This window comes from Psittacula echo, assembly GCF_963264785.1.
Source record: "Psittacula echo genome assembly, chromosome: 15".
Classification (NCBI taxonomy): domain Eukaryota; kingdom Metazoa; phylum Chordata; class Aves; order Psittaciformes; family Psittacidae; genus Psittacula; species Psittacula echo.
Genome location: NC_137751.1, coordinates 3,738,182 through 3,757,744, shown reverse-complemented (window position 1 = coordinate 3,757,744; position 19,563 = coordinate 3,738,182). Strand labels below are relative to the sequence as shown.

The 19,563-nt window shown below is 58.0% G+C and overlaps 1 protein-coding gene across 2 annotated transcripts in view; it reads left to right on the top strand.

The window, feature by feature from the left end:
• The first annotated feature begins 4,549 nt into the window (after positions 1-4,549).
• CLUH (clustered mitochondria homolog) overlaps positions 4,550-19,563 on the top strand; it is a 33,165-nt gene continuing 18,151 nt past the window's right edge. Inside the window, exons 1-7 of one of the 2 annotated variants that reach the window (XM_080629843.1) lie at positions 4,656-4,773; positions 10,833-12,115; positions 16,088-16,284; positions 17,473-17,644; positions 17,796-17,939; positions 18,142-18,269; positions 18,914-19,068. In XM_080629843.1, coding sequence (XP_080485969.1) covers positions 11,269-12,115; positions 16,088-16,284; positions 17,473-17,644; positions 17,796-17,939; positions 18,142-18,269; positions 18,914-19,068 — 1,643 coding nt within the window. In that variant the 5' untranslated portion in view covers positions 4,656-4,773; positions 10,833-11,268. Of the gene's footprint in view, positions 4,774-10,832; positions 12,116-16,087; positions 16,285-17,472; positions 17,645-17,795; positions 17,940-18,141; positions 18,270-18,913; positions 19,069-19,563 lie in introns of both variants that reach the window. The other variant, XM_080629844.1, reaches the window with a different exon arrangement.

The following is a 19,563-nucleotide window of genomic DNA, read 5'->3' as shown; positions in this document are numbered from 1 at the left end:
CCTCTGATGCATCCCAGTGCACAGAGACCAGCAGAGCCCCATCAGCTCCTGCCTGCCCTCCCTTGCCGCCACCCCAGGAAGGGCTGCAGGGTGCTCTTATGCCTGGCTGCACAGCACTGTGTGCACCAACTGCCGTTCCGAGGCAGGAGGGGAGCCGGGGCACCATGGGGTGCGTTGGCACGAGTGTGGTACAATTGCACAAGGGAGACAAGCCCGAGCCTGGCTCCCATCGCAGAGCGGTTCAAAGCAGGCTCAGGGTGTGCTTGGGGCCCAGCCATCACCCACCCATTGGAGGCAGAGCGGGGTGGCGAGGGGCAGCCTGTGCTGCACTGCATCGGTGCAGCATCGCGGCCACCCGGTCCCCGTGGTGTGATGCAGGGGAGGTGCTGTTTTGGCCTCTGGAAATCTCCGTTTCTCTCAGGTTCAGAGAGGTTCTGCTGAGGATTTGTCTCTATTCTCTTTCAACATGAAAGAGGGTCACGCGTGTCCCTGTGCTGCTCGGCTGTTCCGCTAGCTGTGGTGTGCACAGGTGCCTTCCCCTCTCCTCCCTAGACAATCCTGATAGAGAATGATGCATTTTTATTGGTAAGATCATGGTGTTCATGACTGACCTGAGCATTGAAAAGGAGAGGGAGACATTGATCCTTCTTCTGTGTAAATACCTGCCTAGCAATCAGCAGTTTTAGTGCCTAGTATGTAAATGAAGCAACCCTGTCTGAGCTGCAGGATCCCTTCCTCCTCACCACTAATTAGCAGCTTGCTCAAGGAGTGATCTCATTTCCAGTCCCCCCATTGCTCCCCTCCTCCCAGTGCTCCCCGGTGCTGGCGGGCGGCTGGGCAGGCCCTGAGCCCCACGGCCCTTGGATGTGCAGGAAGAGCTACCTATGGTGAGGGGGAGGTCCCAAAGGGATGGAGAGGGAGCACTCCAGTTCCCCATCCATGCCAATGTAATGTGCTTGGAAATGAGCTGTCGGGGTGATCCCTGTGCTTTTCCCTGGAGTGGGAAGGATCAGCTCCTGCGTGCTGTACCTGCTTCAGTCACTGCTGCTTTTTTTGGGGGGGAGCTTTAGAGATACTATATATACACTTACATATATATAAATATATATACACACTTGTTTTGAAGGAAAAACACTGTATGATTGTAATAGAAATGATGTTGAGATAATTTATTTTAACCTTTGTATTTATATAAAATGATCAAAGAGATCAAAATGATCAAGGAGGGAAGAACAAGAAGACAGTGTTCCTGTTTGTCACTGCATGAGCTGCTGTCAGCCACAGCTCCGAGCAGCAGGAGTGCTCCCCTCCCTGGGTCGGGGGCTCCTGCAGACCCCACAGCTCCTCAGGCTGTTTCAGCCCTTAGCCTGGAGGGTGTAGCAAGCTCTGTAGGTGCATTCAGTCAGATCAGACCCCTTGGGGGTCCAGAGGGTGCACAGACCAAGGAGTGTAGCCGCTGACCCCACCTGCTTTTTATGGAACAAGCAATGCTTAATGTAAAGCTGAATGGTTGGACTGGAAATGGATCATAGCAATAATGCTCGGTTGTTAAACAATGTCTTATGTGGTACAGCCCGCGTGTGCTGAGAGCTTTCTGCGCACAGACCAAGAGCCGGCACCGCTCTGCACCCCCCTTGGCTCTGCAGCGCTCATGGATTTGATGCGCTGGCTTTGCTAAGCTCTCTTTTCCTCATTAGTGTTTTTCCTAATGCCTTCTGAGGAAGCGATGTCTCAAACTGTGCGGGGTGAGCGGTGGTAGGGAGGAGCTGCACCCGCTCTGCTCGCTGCGCTGTGCCAGGGCCAGAGCCAGCGATGCCGGGCGGCAGAGCCGGTGGCTTGGTACATGTTCCCCACGCTCCAGCTGGGAAGTTCCCCCTCTTGACCCTGTTAATTAAAAGCCATATTTTCTGAATGTGTTTCCTGGGGCCAGTCCAAGCGCTCCCCGCAGCATCCTCCCCATCCCACTGTGAGGGTGCCTGAGCAGTGCAGCTGCTCCCCACAGCCCCTCGGGAGGCTGCACAAGAGGCGTCCACAGCGGGACCAGGTCCTGAGGCCTCGGGGAAGCTTCACCTGAGGCAGAGCCCTGTAACCCCCCACTGCAGCGGAGCTGGGCGCAGGGTGATGGGTGTCACCGGGGTGGATGCTGTGGGAGGCTCAGGCTGGTCCCTCCTGCATGCCCGGGTGAGTTGGCAGCAGCATGGCAAGAGGCATCCTGCCTGACATGGCTGGAGCATCAGGGGTTGCTCCGCTCTGCACAGAGCATCTCCACGCATGAGTTTCTCAAAGTGAGCTCCCTGGAGGCAGTGCAGTGGCTGCTCCACAGCACTGGCTGGGTCCCTCTCCCCACAGGAGGTAAATCAGCAGCACGCTGAGGGACTGTCATTTTCAGGACCTATTTTAGGGTCCTTGTATGCAGCCTCGTGAACCGGCTCTTTCTGCCCCGGTGAAGCCATGGCATCACCCTGCCCTTCTCGGGAACACCAGCCCTCGCTTCCCAGCAGCCGTGAGGAGCCTGCAGTGACGCCGCAGCCGCCCCAGTGCACGTCTGTTCTTGTCACCCTCTTGCACCGTGGGTGCCTGGCTGCCAAGTCCTATGGGGAATGCGATAGGAGGGGAGAGAAAACTCCGGTACGCCCAGAGGTTGCCTCATGCTGCGGATAAGATCAGCGATGCTGCTGTGCTGGGCCGGGTGAGCAGCAGGAACCCGGGGTCTGTGAGCACACGACCCCACCAGCGGATGCGGGCTGTGGAAGCACACAGATAACAGCGCCGTGTCACCACGCTGCTCTGAACTGCCCTGTGCTGCCCAGGGCTGGTTCCTGCCTCTGTCTCCTGCTCGGCAGCACTGCCCAAGGGTTGGCCCTGCAGTGATGCTGCATCACTGCATCCCTGATACAGCCGTGGGAAAGGGGGGGACACAGTGCAGGACACTCGGCACTGTCACTGCACCAGACCTCCCTCCCTCCCACCTTCAGGCTGGAGCAGGGGTGCATCAACACACACCCCCATGGTAGCGGTGGTGCTCCTGCCCCCCCCCCCGATAGATTTCACTGTGCTTGCAGCTTCCAAAGGAGCTTTCCCATCATTGCAGCTATAGCAGGAATGTGGCTCTGGGCCATGGGAACCCCCCAGTCTGTATGCCTGTAAAGCAGACCCGTTCCCCGCCAAGCCCCAGCTCCCCCATGTCTGTGTTCGCTCGGTGTTTCAGGGTCGCTGCTGTCTGGTCCTTGCTGAGGCCTCTCCCGGGGAACACTGCCTGTGCCAGGGCAGAGGGACCCCGGGGAGGGCTCTGGCAGGGAGCGGGGAGCACCCCTGGGTGCAGCTCCCTGTGTCCCCCTGCAGCTGCAGCCTCTCCTCGGCTGCAGTTGTGAGCTCGGCTGAGCGCAGTGACAGCCTCGCGCTGGGGAGAGCCGATGCCAAAGGTCTGACACTGCTCTGCTCGATCTGAATGTTTGTTCTCCATCATCACACCGTTGCTCGCCAGGACAATGCTGACGTCGACTTTGCTTTTTAACCAAGTGCTTTTCAAAATGCGTTTAATAGCCAGAAACTAGAGTATGGAGCTGTACTTTAGGAGCTGTTGTAATATGCCTTTTTCTTAATAAAGAGATTGAGGTCTGCAGAGGGTTGTCCTGTCCTGCCCCGGCGCCATGGAGCATTGACATCTCTGGGCTGAATCCTGCCAAAGACCCTCCACAACTCCAGGGAGCCTCATAGTGGCCTTCCAGTCCCTAACGGGGGCTACAGGAAAGTGGGGGTAATTCATTGGGGATTGTAGTGACAGGGTAAGGGGTGATGGCTTTAAAAGAGAGACTGAGATGAGCTCTTAGGCAGAAGCTCTTCCCTGTGAGAGTGCTGAGGCGCTGGCACAGGGTGCCCAGAGAAGCTGTGGCTGCCCCATCCCTGGCAGTGTTCAAGGCCAGGTTGGACACAGGGGCTTGGAGCAACCTGCTCTAGTGGAAGGTGTCCCTGCCCATGGCAGGGGTTGGAGCTGGGTGAGCTTTAAGGTCCCTTCAACCCAAGCCCTTGTAGCTCTATTCCATGAACCGTGTGGCCGGAGCCCGTGTCCACCAGCGGTGAGGACAGCGGGTCCCGGCCCCGACACCCACCCTGGGCAGGGAGTTTGGCTCTAAAAGCTCCTGCCCCTGTTCCGTGCCCGCTGCTGCCCCAGGGACACCCCAGCACATCGGGGCCGGGGCAGCCCCGCACTCGGCCCTGCGGGAGTGGGCCCCCGGGGCAGGAGCGAACACCGCTCCCCTGCACCGAGCCCCCCGGCGCTGCCCGCCCGAGCCGCGACCTTGCGGCCTGCGGGAAGGTCGCACGCAGCCGGGCGGGAAGAGCGGCTGCGGAGGCCCGTGACCTTCACGGGGGCCCGCGGGGCCTCCCTGTGCCAGACCCCCACCGGGCCGAGCGGAGCGGAGCGGAGCCCAGCGGGCAGCGCATCCCCACCACCCGCTCCCGGTACGGCGACCCGGAAGGCGGTTGTTGCAGGCCGGGCCGGGGAGCGGCGCTGCCCCTTTAAGGCGTTGCGGCCGGGCGCGGGGGTTGTCCCGGGCGGCGCGCCGTAGCGGCCGTAGCGGCGGCGGGGTCGCGGCACCACGTGGGTGCGGAGCGGCGCTGTCCTTCGCGGCGGGCGGGCGCGGGGCTCGGCGCGGCCCATGGTCATTAAAGCGGACGAGATGCCGCCGGCCGCCGTGCCGGCCGCTGCGCAGGGCGCCGAGCAGCAGCCAGGGCCCCGCGGCAGGAGGCCGGCGGAGACGCAGCAGCGCTCCGGTAAGGGGGACGCCGCAGCCCCGGGCTGGGGCCTGCAGGGGGGGGCGGGCCGGGGCTGTGGTGCCCGGCCGGGGGGTGCCGGTGCCGGCAGTGTGGGCCCTCTGCTCCTCTTCCCTGCGCCGTGGTGCCCGGGGCCCGTCGGGCAGGTTGCGGGGTGCGGGAAGGGGGGTCCGGGGACGCGGTGCGATCCCGGGGCACTTCTGACAACTTCAGCGCGCGTCCTGCCGGGGGGGACCCTGCCGGAGCGGCCTGGGCCCGGCCCGGCTCCTGCCCCGCCGCGGGGCCGCGCTCCGGGCTCCTTGGGCCAAGGGTCCCCTTTCCTGGTGGGGAAGCCGTTCCGGGGCCCGGTTTCCGCTCCACGGCTCGGGGAGGCTCCGCGCAGCCCGCAACGGGCCCCCGCGCACCCCGGCAAGAGCTGGCTACTGGGGCCCGAGGCCGCGGCGGGGCGGGACGCGCGATCGCCGCCGCTCTCCCGTGTCCCGGCGAGGCCGAGCCCGAGAGCGGGGCCCGGGGAGGCGGCGGGGCCCGGGCCGCGCCGTGCGGCACCCCCCGTCCCGTCCCGGCTGGGCCAGTCCCGTCGGCGCGGGGAGCCCCGGGCTCCGGTGAAGGTCACCTTCACCGGGCCGCACCACCGCGCGGCCGCGGGGGGCGGGGGAGCGGCCGCTCCGGGGCCCCGCGCGCTGCCCCGGCCCTCCCCGCCCGGGCCTGGAGATCGGCGGTGGGGAGCGGCGGGGCCGGGCCGGGCCCTGCCTGCGCGGAAGCGGCCGCCGGTGGCGCGGGGCGGGCCGCAGGGGCTGCGGGCCGTTGGCCGCGGGGCGCGGGCGCTGCCCGTGCCGTGGTCATTGGCAGCGGCTGGGAGGGCAGGAGCGGGCTGGGTGATCCGGATAGTTCGGGGTACGGCAGCCACTGACACGTGGGGAAATGCTCAGCAGCGAGGACTGGGGTTTCCCGGGAAGGACTGGTGGGTTCCGGGGCCTGCGCTGAAAACTGCACGGTTTAACCGGTTACTCGCTGGCTGCTCCTGCGTTAAATCCGAGCCTGAGCGGCTCAGGCACAGCCCCACTTTCTAACCAACCACAGCGCCTGCTGCAGGGCTCCGGGCACAGACGCTGTGAGGCCACCCCTTGCCCTGGGCTCTGCTGCGTTTGGTGCTTTGGGTCTTCAAGTAGTTACAGTCCTGAGCACTCGGTTTGGGCCCGTCTTTTTCCACGGTCTTTACTGTACAAGAAGAAAGGGTCGCAGCAGCGTGGTTTGTGCTGGCCTTCGTTCTGGGGCACCGTGTGTGCTCAGTGAGTGACCCGCCACTTCCTCCCTCCCCTGCCTCTCTGGTGGCGAGGTGAGCACCTGAAGTTTGCCACCTAAAGCAAAGTTCATTGGTGGCTTGGTGCTGGAGCGGGTTGGATGCGGTTCAAGAGTAGGGAGCGTTAGAGCCTCCTTCTCCCCTGCACACCGGGGTTGAAAGCCGAGCAATGCCAGCAGCTGGGTTAAAGAGTTACGAGGTGAAATGCTGCCTCGCAGGGGGTGGCTGGAGGAGGCAGAGGTGGAAAAATCCTCCCCGGATCAGCGCTGCGGATTGCTCGGGCACCGCGCGGGGCTGGGGAGGACCGGAGCAAGGCTCTTGTCTTGTCTGGGAGCCCGGGGCTGAGGCGGTGGCCTGTGCCTCCCAGGCGGAGGTGCTGCAGTGGGGCTGGGGGCAGCCTGGCCGTGTTGTCCAGGCTCTGGATCCTGGCCTCTATTTTTGCCAGGGAAAACCGGCCCCTGCTCCAGTGTACGTGCTGCCCGTGGTGGGCACCCTGCTTGGTCCAAGGGCAGTGGTCAGTGTGGAAATGCACCCCGCTGCTGTGCCCAGCATCAGGGCTTGCCCGCTTGTAGAGGTGTTTTCTTCACCTCCAAAGGCGAGAGGGCTGCTGTCTGCTGCTCCCTGTCTCCAAGGTAGTCAGAACTGTTGAGGCCACTCTGTCCTCAGTGTGGAAGCACAAAACCATGAACTTCCTGAAAGAATTTCTGAGGGGAGCAGCTGTTAGCTAGCAGGAGATGAAGAGATGGCCAGTGTGTGCGTTTCTTGGGTTACTTGTGTTCCTGCAGTTGGCACTGCCTTAGACAAGTTTGTCTCGTGCAAGTTGAGCTGGGCTTTGAGCTACCACAAAATGCTTTTCAACCCTACCTTGGCCAAGGATTTGCTTTTTATAGCTAGGTCCCTGCTCTTCCCAGGCAGCCGTATCTTAAGGCAAGACTTGCATTAGAAAAGCAGGGAACACAGGTGGCTATGGAAAACTGCTGTGGCGGCAAGCGTAGCTGTGTGTTAGTACCAAGGTCAGGAGGCTGATGCCTTATCTCGGGATCTGCTGTCGCTGTCTGTGTCTGTGACGCGACCTTGGAGGCTCGCTGGTGTTTTGGAAAGGGCTGAATTGCTGGCACTCGGGGTTTTTTATATGCAGCTGTAACAGGCTTCGGGAGGAGAATCGAAGGAATGTTGTGCAAGAGAAATCTGATCGCTGCTCCAAGGTTAAGGAGAGGGAAGGAGTGTGATAACACAGCATCTGTGCATGAGGGGGATGGGAACCTCGGGGACGGTGTCCAGGGCAGTGCTGCCGGTGGGATGGGAGCTGAACTCCCGCTGGACACGGCTGCTCTGCCTTGCTCCTGGGTTTCCCAGCTGGAAGTGTAAGTAGGTCAGGAGCACCTCAGTGATCCACCCCCAGAACTGCCTCGTGCACACCGAACCCAGCGCTGTGTCGCAGAGCCCCGTGTTTGTCTTCGCCGTCTGTAGGTGACTGAGCTTGGCAGCTCACCAGGTCTCCAGCACGCACTTTGCTTTCCTGCATCGTGCTCTATGGGTTGTACTAGAAAGTGGTTATTTCTAGAAGCTTTAGAGGCCTGAGGTTCATGGGGTTTTCATTTGTGTCTGAGGAGTAGCACCAGCACATGGTGTTACCCCCCAAAGTCACTTGTGCTTGGACAGGGTGCAAAGGGTGAAAACCCGAGTGTAGCTCTTCCTGTGATGGCAGTGGCTGTGCCTCTTTGGAAGCAGGTTGTTTCTTGCCAGTAGTAGCAAGGCTGTCTAAGGGTTAGTGCTTGGTTCTCACCTCCCACAAGAGCGTGGCTGATGTGGAGTTTGCACATACTCGTTTGCCAGTTGAGCTTTCTGTTGCGTTCCACCTCTTTAACATCAGTGAGTCTGGGATGAGCAGGGATCTGGGTTCTTCCTTCTTTCTTTAGCTGTCCAGCAACACAAAACTGCAGGGTGGTGACTCCTGCCCTCCTTGCCTGGAGCTCCTGCAGGTCAGATTAGCCTGAATCCAGCCCTCCTTCGCAGGCTCTCTGCTAGCTGACCTCCCACTGCTGTGCTTGGGAGAGACTGGAGGTGGTAGCGGGGATGTTGCCTGCTAGCAAGCGATACCATGCAGGGTTCCCTGTGAGTGGGCATTGCCAGAGGGGTCTCTGTGAGATAGGTGAGGTTCCCAGCTCACAGAGCCATGGGAGCAGCTGCTCAGCCTGTTTCCCTGCAGCTGGCGCAGGGCTGACGGGTGGGAGGCTGCGGGCTAATCGGCACATCTGTGCCACAGGATGCAGGAAGGCAGCGGGAGTTGCTGAGGGCATCACAGCCATCAGATCTCCCTGCAGACCCTGCCCACAGCTCCCTGCCATCACCTCTGAGGCTCTTGGCCATGTTAATGTCTCTGTAGGGCTCTCAGTACCGGTGAAGTTGGTCTTTCCAGGCTTGTGCTGCGTGGAGTCTTCTCCAGAGCCGCTGTGGTTGTGGTGACACGTGTCAGTGGTAGCATGGGGTGAAGCTCCTCTGTGACAGTCCGGAGCTGTGGTGCTTCTGTCTGCAAGCCTGATGTTCTGCTGCATGCAGCGTCTAACAGGATAGTTCATGATCCTGGGCTCGCTCTGTCTCATTGGCTTTCTGAAACCGAGGTATGTGCCAGAATCAAACCCACGTACTTGGAGAATTATTGACTAATTCTCGATATCTTCTGTAATGCGATTCCTTCGTTGGGCTCTCCTGAAATCTGAGAAACGTGCCTTTCCTAACAGTTGCCGGTTTTGTTGGTGCTGATCTTTGCACTTTGCCTTATACCCTAGTCTTTGCTCCCCATTTCGGTGGTGTTTGAATTGCACTTTGCTGTAGCAGGGTCACCCAGCCACATAGTTCCAGGAGTAAGTTTCCAAAGGTTTGGCCAGTTAGGAAGTTTACAGCTGGGTTTGAATGTAGTTCCCAGATGTGGTGGGGATGGTGTGGGTATCTCGGAGTGCCAGATGCAAAGCACAAGGCATTTCAGTGCTTGTAATGCCTGAGCAGCAGCTGTGGGACCCCGTGAGTGCCCTGGGGCATGGCTGCAATGCAAATGTCCCGCTATCCATAGAACACAGAAAAGCCACAAACTTCTAAGTAGGCTGGAATGTGGCTTGAGTTGTTGAGGTTTATCCAGCCAAATTTTACTGCGGATGCACCAGAGCTGGGAATGAATAACTTCCCCACTTATCATCCCTGGAGAGCACCACGTGCTGCAGCCCCACTGTGCGAGTCAGTCCTCGGTGTGGTAAAGCTGCTGTAGCTCAAATGCAGTGCTTATTCCTGTACCCACAGGTGGGTTACAGCCAGTTTGAGTTAATGACGGCTGTAGAGCAGCTCCAACTTCACTGTGGGCCCTTATTAAAAGAAGTGCTTGTTGCACCTCAGGTGTTTGAGGTCTCTGGGAAGCTGTGGTTTCCGCTGGGGAGGCGGAGGGGACACCATCCCCTGCCAGCTTGTCCTGCAGAAGTGTTTCCAGCAGGGCCCTCTCTGGAGCTGATCCCTATTCATTCTACTAGTTTACTTACATTCATTAAACTGTTTTTGTCTTTCTTTTATTATTCAGCTAAAGCATAATTTGCATTTGCTGTTCTGACACCAGCCTTTGTGTCTGCTCTGAACTTGCTTTGGCTTGAGTCCTTCTTGGTAAGAAGGAAGAGTTGGAGCATCAGGATATCTAAACTCCTTCAAACATCATCAGAAAGCCACAAGTTACTGATGCTGGTGTGGTCTGAAAGTTGGTGCTGGCTCCCGAGGCCAATGGAGGTCTTGTCTCAGGGCTCCAAGGCCCTCCTTGCTCACATGGGGAGTGCCTGGGGCTCCTTGGTTACTGGGGCAGGAGCTCTAATTAGTTGGGGTGGGAGAGACTTCTCTGATTGCTCTCTAAAAGGACAGCAGAAGCCAGCCAGGGTTTGCTTTGGGGCTGGTTTTCAGCCTGTTCCTGCCTTTCTCTGGACAGGTGGCTTGTTGGCATGGAGAATCCAGGGGCTGCTGTCAGCCTTCCCAGGGCCACCTCACCTTTGGAAACGGGATTGTGTGCGTGATGCTGGCCTTGTGCAAGTGCTCGTGTGAGCTGTGTGGTCTCAGCTTTGTTCTGGTTTGGGTATATCTGTGCTGGGGATGTGCTGTGTGTTTTCCTTCTGCTCAGTGCAGAGCCGTGCCCTTCCCATCCATGAAGCTGTGTTGACCGCTCCAAGACTTGCCAAGGAAGCCAAAGCTTGTGCTGCCCAGGCAGGGGTCTGTGAGCAGACACGAGGCTCTCCCAGGCAGGTCCAGGCTGCAGTTCTCACATCACATCCTGTGCTTGAAACATCCGGCTCCTTGCTTGTGTCCCAGGAACCCGGGACCGCTGAAGGGACCCAAGTGACTGAGCTGGAGCAGTGCGCGGATGGGGTGTGCTGGTGCACGGAGGGGCCCGAGGAGCGGGCTGTGGCACAGCCTCGCTGCGGGCATGCTGCGGCCTGCGCTGCAGCCTCCATGGGTGCTGCAGAAACCTCCAGCGCCATAATCCCTGCTTCGCTTGCCAGGATTCCTTAAAGCAGCATGGGAGAGGAGCAGTGCTGGGGGTTTACGTGTGCTTTTGTGGTTTGTTGGTGTTTGATATGGCGGAGCAGGCTGGGAGGGCAGAGAGAACCGGTCCCTGGTTCAGTGCCTGCCTGTTTTGTGCTTGGCTGCTTAGTATGGATGGCTGTGCCTGGGCCCAGGCATGCCATAGTAACTGCCCTCGCCTTGTAATTCAATGAGTCTCACTTGCTTACAGGTTTGGCAGCGCTGAAGTGCTCTAGCACTGGTCCCATGCTGCACTGGTGCAGCCCTCGAGATCCGGCTATTTATATCCCCCTCCGGGCAGCATCCCCCTGCGAGCGTGCCCGAGGAACCTGGTGGAGACGCGGCGGGGACAGGGGAGCTGCAGCTGCTCTGGGAGCTCACGGCAGCGTGAGCCGTGGATGGAGGCTGCAGCGAGCCCAGCGCCCGGTCCTGGCGGGACGTGAGCTGGGGTGTGCAGGACACAGCTGCAGCCCCGTCCGTGTCCTGCCACGCTGGGGCCGGGTAGGAGCTTCCTTTGGAGACAGTGCTGGCTGCGGAGGGCGAGCGCTGCCGCGTGGGAGCTTTTCCTCCTGGGGACCTCAGCGTGCGTGTGCGAACAAACCAAGCTCTGCTCACCCAGTGCTGCCTGAGCCAGGCTGCTCGTGACCATGGGGAACGGCCTCTTTGCAAACTGCTGCAGGCAAGTCACCGACCTCATCTTCCAGGCGCACAGCTCCAGCTCTGCCGACGAGAGGGCTCCCCTCTTACCAAAGCCTCCCATCAGCTGTGCCACCGGCCCGGAGGTGCCAGAAGCTGCCCCGTGTCCTGGGCTCTATCCAGACATCATCCCCAGCGAGGTGGTGACTGGAAGTCTCCAGAAGTGCACCCAGTACATCCAAGACCTGCCTGAGGCCAAGGGTGAAGAAGGAGCAGTGATGGTGTATGATAAGAGCTCTCGGAGAGCCGTTGCTGGCGCTGCCGGCCTGCAGCAGCAGGCAGAGGCATCCTGTGCTGTCCTTCCAGCCGACCTTGGGGAAGGGCTGCCGGGGCTGGTCGATCATGCTCAGTTGCTTGAGGCCTGCCAGAGCTGTGTGAAACTTGAGGACAGCAGCTTAGCCCATAGATCCTGCCGCCAGGAGAAGCACGTGGCAGCAGCTGATGGGGGGCATGCGGCCCCCGGAGCATGTCCCACCGGCCAGGGCCACGGTGAGGGACGAGCAGCCTTGAGTTTGGACACAGCTTCAGGGGGTTTGGGCAGCGTGCTGGAACACGGAGGTACTGCTCTGCCCATGAGCGTGGGGAGCACGCCACTGGCACAAAGAACACCGCACCGGGGGGGACAGGCGGCACAACCCTCATCCAAGGCTCAGGACACAAGTACTGGTTTTGTAGTGATGGACCCTGCTGCCTGCCCCGGCGACAGGTCAGGCCGTGACCCCGACCCGCAGGCACTGCCCCTCAAGCAGCAGCAGCAGCAGAAAAAGAAGAGGAAGAAAAAGAAGCTCACACTCTTAGGTGCTCCGTGGCATGGTGCTGTGTAGCCAAAGCCCTGTGTGCCTGTAACAGGGTTGGGTGGCTGCTTGTGCCTGTGGGATGGGGCAGGATGAGGAGAGGGGAGATGAGGTGATGCTTTAATTTCACAGCAGAATGAAAAGGGTGAAGGCGGTGACATATCCCATCCAGATGCGCACCACAGAGGTGCACTCATCTACAGAGCAGTCCCTCCAGACCAAGCTAACTCACAGCACCATGGTGTTGTGTCCTTTTGACCTGATAATCTAGAGAAAAGGCTTAGTGCCTGACTTGGTTTAGAAGGCCTGTTTGAACATTAATCAGTTATCAATGAATGCTTCCTGTGATCTGTGCTGCATGCAGCCAGCAGTGCCTAGGTTCAGGTGTGCACCCTCTTTTGCATCGGGATCCTGACCGGTCGGGTTCCTGAGGTGCAGGATCACTGTAAATGGGAAGCACAATTAGAGCAGGCCTTCACCTTGGTGTGTCATGTTATCCAGGTGCAAGGATGAAGGTTAATCCTTGTGCTGATCCTCTCTACCGGCTGCGAGCTGTGGGCCGGTGCCTCCCGGTGAGGTGGTGTCTGTGCTGTCTCCTCCCCTCTTCAGTGTTTGGCTTTGCCCGTTCTCCTGACGCTTTCATCTTGTGTGTGCTTGAGGTTTGCTCACGCTGTGCTCTGAGCGGCAGTGAGAGCAGCGTGTTACAGCTCGGCAGCTGGCCAGCACAAGCTGGAGGTCAGCAGCCTCAGCTGTGCTTGCGGGTACGAGCCAAGGAGGGTCCTTGCTGGGATGCTCCTGCATCCCTTGGGATGAGGGGGGAGGCTGGAGGTCACAGCCTGTGGTGGAGATCACAAAGCTGCATCTTGAGGCCAGGGGTTACAGGGGGGATCTCCCTGCTTGTCTGAGCAGTGGCTGTGGTGCTCCCAGGGACTGAGCTGACTTCCATGACCTGATGCCTTGTTCTGCAGGCCCCTGAACACTGCTACTGCCCAGGTGGGGCTTGAACCAGAGTCAGTGACAGTAGAGAGGTCTGTGTGGGTGCCTTGCAGGTGTCCCTGTTGCTCTCGCTGCCACTTGAGCACACTGGAATCGAGCACTGATGCTTTGCCTCTCTCTGCCTGAGGCCGTGGCACAGCCGGTCTGCGGCCATGGTAAGAACCAGTGACCCACTTTAAGGCAGGAGGGTGAAGCTCCGCTTCCCGCCGGGAGAGCACATGGGGTGAGTCAGCAGGCAGCAAGTCCTCCAGCACCTCGCCTGTCAGCTGGGCTTGAAACAAACCTCATCCAGACAGACCCATCCGTAAGAACCCCGCCGAAAGCCTTCGCTGGCCTTGCATCAGAGGGTGAACGTGCAGGACAGCTGTCTCATCCGGGCTGAACTTCTGTGTCTAAAGACAGTGCTGGCTGGCACTGCATCTGCTGGCATATGGAGACATGAAGGTGTTGCCTCTACATGTCTCTTCTGTCATAGAGTGCAGAGCTGGACTGGCCCATCCTTCACCCAAGCAGGAAAAGAGGGATGGGAAGTGTGACTGTGTTGTATTTCTGCAGACAAGCAACAGCCTTCTGATGTCTAAAAGAGTAGTTTGGGGTTCTGGTACCACCCAGCAGTGAAAAGCAGAAGCGTGGTCCTCGTGGTAACTTTTCACTGTGAGTCTTGCTTAGAAAAAAGGTGTAAAACAAAATCACATTTACTCAAAGGTGTCAGTGTCCCTGTTGGGAATATTCTGCCAGCCACTGCGGCACGGAAGTAGCTTCAGTGCCCGTGTTGCTCGGGCTGATAAGTCAGAGAATTGGAAGGCATCCGTGGTCAAGTATATAGCACGACGACCAGGGTCAGGAGCGGGCCTGAAGCATGGTGCAGAGCAGACTGCAGAGCAGTGCTGCAGCCCGCCTTAGAGCCAATTCTGCCTCCCCTTTCTGGCTGCTACAGCAGGAGCACAAGTTTGTGATCCTGCCCTGCTTCGGTGGGCAGGGGCAGAGCCGAGCCTGGCTCAGTGGCCTGGCCGATCAGCCTGTGCGGGTAGCCCTGGCTGCAGTGTTCCTGCAATAGTTTTCCTGCTGTCCCTCCTGCTCCCGATGCTTGGGCAGGCTGGGAGTGTGGCCTTGTGTTCCCTCTGGGCATGGTGTGGTTGTTCTGAAACCACGTCTCTTGGGGCACTTTAGTGTGGAGCTTTTCTTCCTCCTTTCTAGCATGACCACAGCTTGCTGGAGCCAGGCCTCTCGTCTGGCTTGCCCGTGGCTTCATCTGTCAAAGAAATGAACAGCTCACATTGGGGACATGTGGGAAGTGACAGGGAACATGAGCAGCAGCTGCCGAGATGCTGAAGGCAGCAGAGGCTGCTGGAGGTGGCTCTGCTACCTGCTGCCTTTGGAATGGGAATGCTTTCCTTGCTTCTTGCTCTTTCACTGTGTCCTAATTCAGCCTTGACAGACTCTGAAGTGGGTTTGCTGTTGGCAGTCATAGTGTGGAGCAGGAGAATGACCCTCTGGGGACACTTGAGCAAGGCTTGTTGCTGCAGCCTTGTGTTGCGCTCCAGAGGCATGCAAGGGGATGCAGTGTTTCCATCCCTGTTGCTGCACTTGGTGGGGGTTGTTTGACTTTCCTGGGCTGCCGGAGCAGTTGGGGCTGATGGGCGAGAACTGGTGGTGATAGCTTTAGGTCTTGCAGCCACAGCGCCAGTCTGTGTTCCATAAATGAGGGAGGCTGAGCTGCCATCTCCCCTGGAGCACAGCTGGTGGTGAGGAGAGGAAGGAGACCTGCCAGATGGAGCTGGCTGGAGGGCTCCAGCTCAACAGCCTTGGGGCATCACCCGGCTTTGAGCTGCCCTGACCTGGTGCTGCCTCTCGGAGAGGCTGTTCCCATTGCCTGGGACAGCCCCAGCCCACTCCATCTGCACTGCCTGTGAGTGGGTGCCAGGAGCAACAGGGTGGAACCCCCCACGTGTGACCTTGGGGTCCAGGGGCCGGGTGTGCGTGGCTGGGATGGGACAGCCGTGCTGCAGACGCACCCTATGGGGTGTGATGCCCGCTCCCCTCCAGCCTTTGCTGCTCGGGTAGATGGGTCAGTGATGCGCTGCTCCCAGGCTGGGGGCAAAGGGGTCTTTTCCCTCTCAAATGCTCTCATCAGCAGCTCTTCCCACGGTTCAAGCTTACCCTGGCAGTGCCTCCATCCTCTGCTGCATGGTCCCAGCCTGCTTTGGTGGGTGGAGGCTGCTCTAGGAGGTGGCAGCTTCCTAGATCTTATCAGCCCTCTGACACCCTGCGCCTTACTGGAAAAGAAAACAAACCATTTGGGGCGGGTGCAGCGGAGCTCCGGTCCCTGTGACGCACCTGCAGGAGCGTTCAACGTGGCCTCACCTTCCTCTGGACTGAAATCGCTTGTGCAGAGCCTCGCCCTGGCACCACGGGATCTCTGGGAAGTGTTCTGGAAGTGCAGAGGGTGGCCCGATGTGGGCAGGGCCATGGGAGCTGTTTGTGTGCCTGTGGAGTAACCTGGCTCCACGTGACGCTCCGCTTAGCAATGCAGCCGCCGATCCTTCCCCTCCCTTCTGGCTGAGCAGTAGCGTACCAGGAGGGATGTTAGGAGCCGGGTAACATGTTGGTGCAGAGGTTACAGCTGCCCCCGGGCTGCAAAGCACCACACACCCATTTCTTTTAATTAAGAGGCTTCTTAAGGCAGCTGAATGTGTTGTACACTGACCCAGCCTTCCTGCTTTCCTTCCCTTCCCTCTCCGCATGGTGGAAGATGCGAACCCCGCGGGCGAGCGAGAGCATGTTGATTGTGCTGTGAGGGGAAGGGCCTGGCACATCTATGTCTAGTAAACACCAAGTGCAGAATAAAAGGCTTGATGCCTTTTAACCCCTGGTTTGCTTGAGTTGGCCAGGAGACGGTGGTGGTGTCCAGACCAACCTCTCTATGGAGAGGACCGTCCATCTGCTCTGACCTTGTCTAAATCCCTCTCTTCTCACCCAGAGCACCCATCTGGCATGGCACTGATGAATGGCAGCGGCCCGCACGAGAGCCTCAAGGGCGAGAAGGATGCCAGGCAGAATGGGCACGAGGAGGCCGACCCAGGAGACGATGGGAACGACCAGGAGGTCATTGTTATACAGGACACAGGATTTACTGTCAAGATCTGTGCACCCGCGATAGAGCCCTTTTCCCTGCAGGTACCTCCTTCACCAGCTGGGGAGGGGAATGGAGGTGGTGCTGGAGCAGGAGGAGGGAAGGGTTTGAGCCAGGGAGCACACAGCACCCTCCGTTCAGCCAGGTGGGAAAGGGGACAGGGAATTGTGCCCAGGAAGGCCCCTGTTACCCACCACAGTCTGGACAGCATCTTGAGGCTGCTCACAGATCCCTCATTTGTCTTCCATCCTCTGATGGGATTAAGTAGTGAAGGAGGCAGCAAAGCTGGAGGGTGCAGGAGAGAAGCTGCCTGGAGAAAAAGGAAGGAAGAAGAGACATGAGCAACAGGCTGCCTGGCACCAGCCTGAAGGTCCAGGGAATGATGCAGTCTCTGATTGCCTTCTGCACAGAGAGTCTGTGTCATGTGGACTGTAACGTATGCTGCCAGATCAGGCCGGGCTTTGATGTGCCTCACTGATACTCTGATTTAGTTTGATACTTCACCGAAAACCATTTGGATGAAGTATCTCTAATTTTGAGGAGAGGCATCTGGAGTCTAAACCCAGGAGGAAGTCTTACCTCACCCAGAGCAGCAGAGAGTGCAGTGAAACTGCTGTATCTTAGCTTAGCTTTTGTCTCCTTTAAATCCCCTTGGCTGTTAGTTTTAATAGGCTAATAATAGCAGGCCACGTTGTTTACAGCAGCTTATGTAAACTACCCTGATCCAAGCTTGTGAGCAGTGTCAGAGGTGCTGGAGCAGAGCAGGAGGGAGGGAAGCAGCCCCTATGCATGAGCCAGGGAGGTTTCTTGCACCGCAGGTACCACATTGGGTTGAGTGCAGGAAACAGTCTGTTCTCCATGTGCATCATTCAGACCTCACCACAAATGCACAGTGTGATGGATATGGGAAGAGCCCTTGTTTTCCCCCACCACTTTCTGTTCTCGCACTGCCCTCTCCACCACCTCTGTCCCATGCTGTGTGCTTGGTACAGCACCAGGCTGTTACACCTCTGGGTGCTGAGCTTGTGAGACAGAGCTGGGGTGACCAACCCTGCTAGAGGTAGCAGTGCCCTCCCAGCAGAGATAGAGGTGATCTGCCCATGAGGCAGAGCCAGGGTCTGCCTTTGCAGGCCTGGAGAGGTGCAAGAGGTGGTTGATTCTGCAGCAGAGGGATAAAGTTTGGCGGGAACACTGGTGAGGATTGAGAGTGACTGTGTTCTTCCCTCCGTGAGGTGTCTCCTCAAGAGATGGTGCAGGAGATCCACCAAGTTCTGATGGACCGTGAGGACACCTGCCATCGGACGTGCTTCTCTCTGCAGCTGGATGGCAACGTCCTTGATAACTTCGCTGAGCTGAAAACGATTGAGGGGCTGCAGGAGGGCTCGCTGCTCAAAGTGGTGGAAGGCAAGCTCCTTCAGCCCCCAGGGGGGAGTGAGGGAGGGTTTTCATCAGGAGTGGGTTTGGCCACCTGGAAGACCTTTCCTGTGGCTCCTTTGGGAGACGTGTGTGCCAGAGCAGCGAGCAACTGTGCAATTCCGGTTTGTTTCCTCATCAGAGCCATACACAGTGCGAGAAGCCAGGATACACGTGCGTCACATCCGGGACCTTCTGAAGAGTCTTGACCCATCAGATGCTTTCAATGGTGTCGACTGTAATTCACTGTCCTTCTTGAGTGTCTTCACTGAAGGAGACCTGGGAGGTACGGGCAAAAAGGCTTCTGTGGTGTGGTCAGCGTTTGCATTCCCCTGACTCCTTTTGCTTAGTTAACACAGTCAGCTGTCCCACATCATTCCGGAGTGCAGAGAAGCAGTTGGAGCACTTCTGCATTCCTCCATGAATAATGGCTGGCTGAGGCAATGCTGTGCTTTTCATCACTGACTTTCTTTCTCTGTCCATTCTAGACAGTGGAAAACGGAAGAAGAAAGGTACTGAAATGGAACAAATTGACTGCACCCCTCCTGAACATATCCTGCCAGGTAGCAAAGAGAGACCCTTGTGTGCCCTTCAGCCCCAGAACAGAGACTGGAAGGTAGAGTTCTCCTGTGTCATTCAAACAGCTATCCACACGTTCCTTGCAGCAAACTGATGTTCAGGGACTGAAAGCTGCACTGAAGCGGACTTTGGGATTTGCTCTACTTGATGCTTAATGAGTGCTGGGATAGCACTGCTTAGCCAAAAGAATAAAGTCCAAGAGTTTGTGTGCAAAGCACTGGACATGGAGTCTGGACACCTGCAGAGTGTAAAGTGGCCAGTCTTATGGGAGGGGTTGGCAGGGAAGGGAGAGCAGCATTTCTCTGCAGAGTCCTGGAGACTGGATGTGCAGAATGCTACAAATTACCCTCAGCTTTCCCATACCCTCCCACTGGGATTCTGGTTTAGAAGCTGCCATTTGAAAACCAGTACAGCAAGAAGTCCATGCCTTGTGCAGTCCAAAGGCCCAGGGTGTCTGTTTTTACTGGTCTTACGATGTGCAAGGCAGCAAACTGAGGCCAATTAGTGACTGCACATGGCTCGCAGAAGGTTCTGCTCCCAAGACCAGGGGTTTGTGAGCTCTTGTTCTGGAGCCATGTGAGAGCAGCAGGTGAAAGGAATCTGCCATGTACACGGAATGGCTCTAACTCAAGGGAATTACTTCCTGCTGACAGGAGTTGCTTCTGTTGTGTTCTTCTGTAGCCTTTGCAGTGCCTAAAGGTATTGACAATGAGTGGCTGGAACCCACCACCCGGTAACCGGAAAATGCATGGGGACCTCATGTACTTGTACGTCATCACGGTAGAGGATCGGCATGTCAGCATCACTGCATCCACCCGGGGATTTTACTTGAATCAGTGAGTAACAGGTTCCTCCTTGTGGGAAAAGAACCCACAAACAAACAAGCAATTGCTGCTTTATTTTCTTTTTTTGTGGAAAATAGCCCGGTTTAATTCACTGCTCGCATGGTTTGTGGGAGCTGCTGTACTGGATCGGGCTGTTCAGTTGTGCCTGGTACCATTTCTCTAGTGGGTAAATGACCGATGCTTTAGGGAAAGTTTAAACATCCCTTAATGTCATCAGCTAATCAGAGCATTTTGAGTTGGGAGAGAATTCCTTCCTGACCATTGCAGCTATCTCACTGTGCCCTAAAGCAAGAGCACAGCCTGTCAGAGCTTTCTGAGCTGGGCACAGATTTGGCTGGCTCTTTGTTTTATTTCAGTGCAGTGACTGTGGGAGGCTGCTTGAGCAGCTCTTCTGAGGGAGGTGCAGGGTCCTTCCAGCCCAATAGCCTATAACAGGGACCTAGGAGTTGGACAGGAGAGAACTTCAGAGCAGAAACCCTGCTGTAC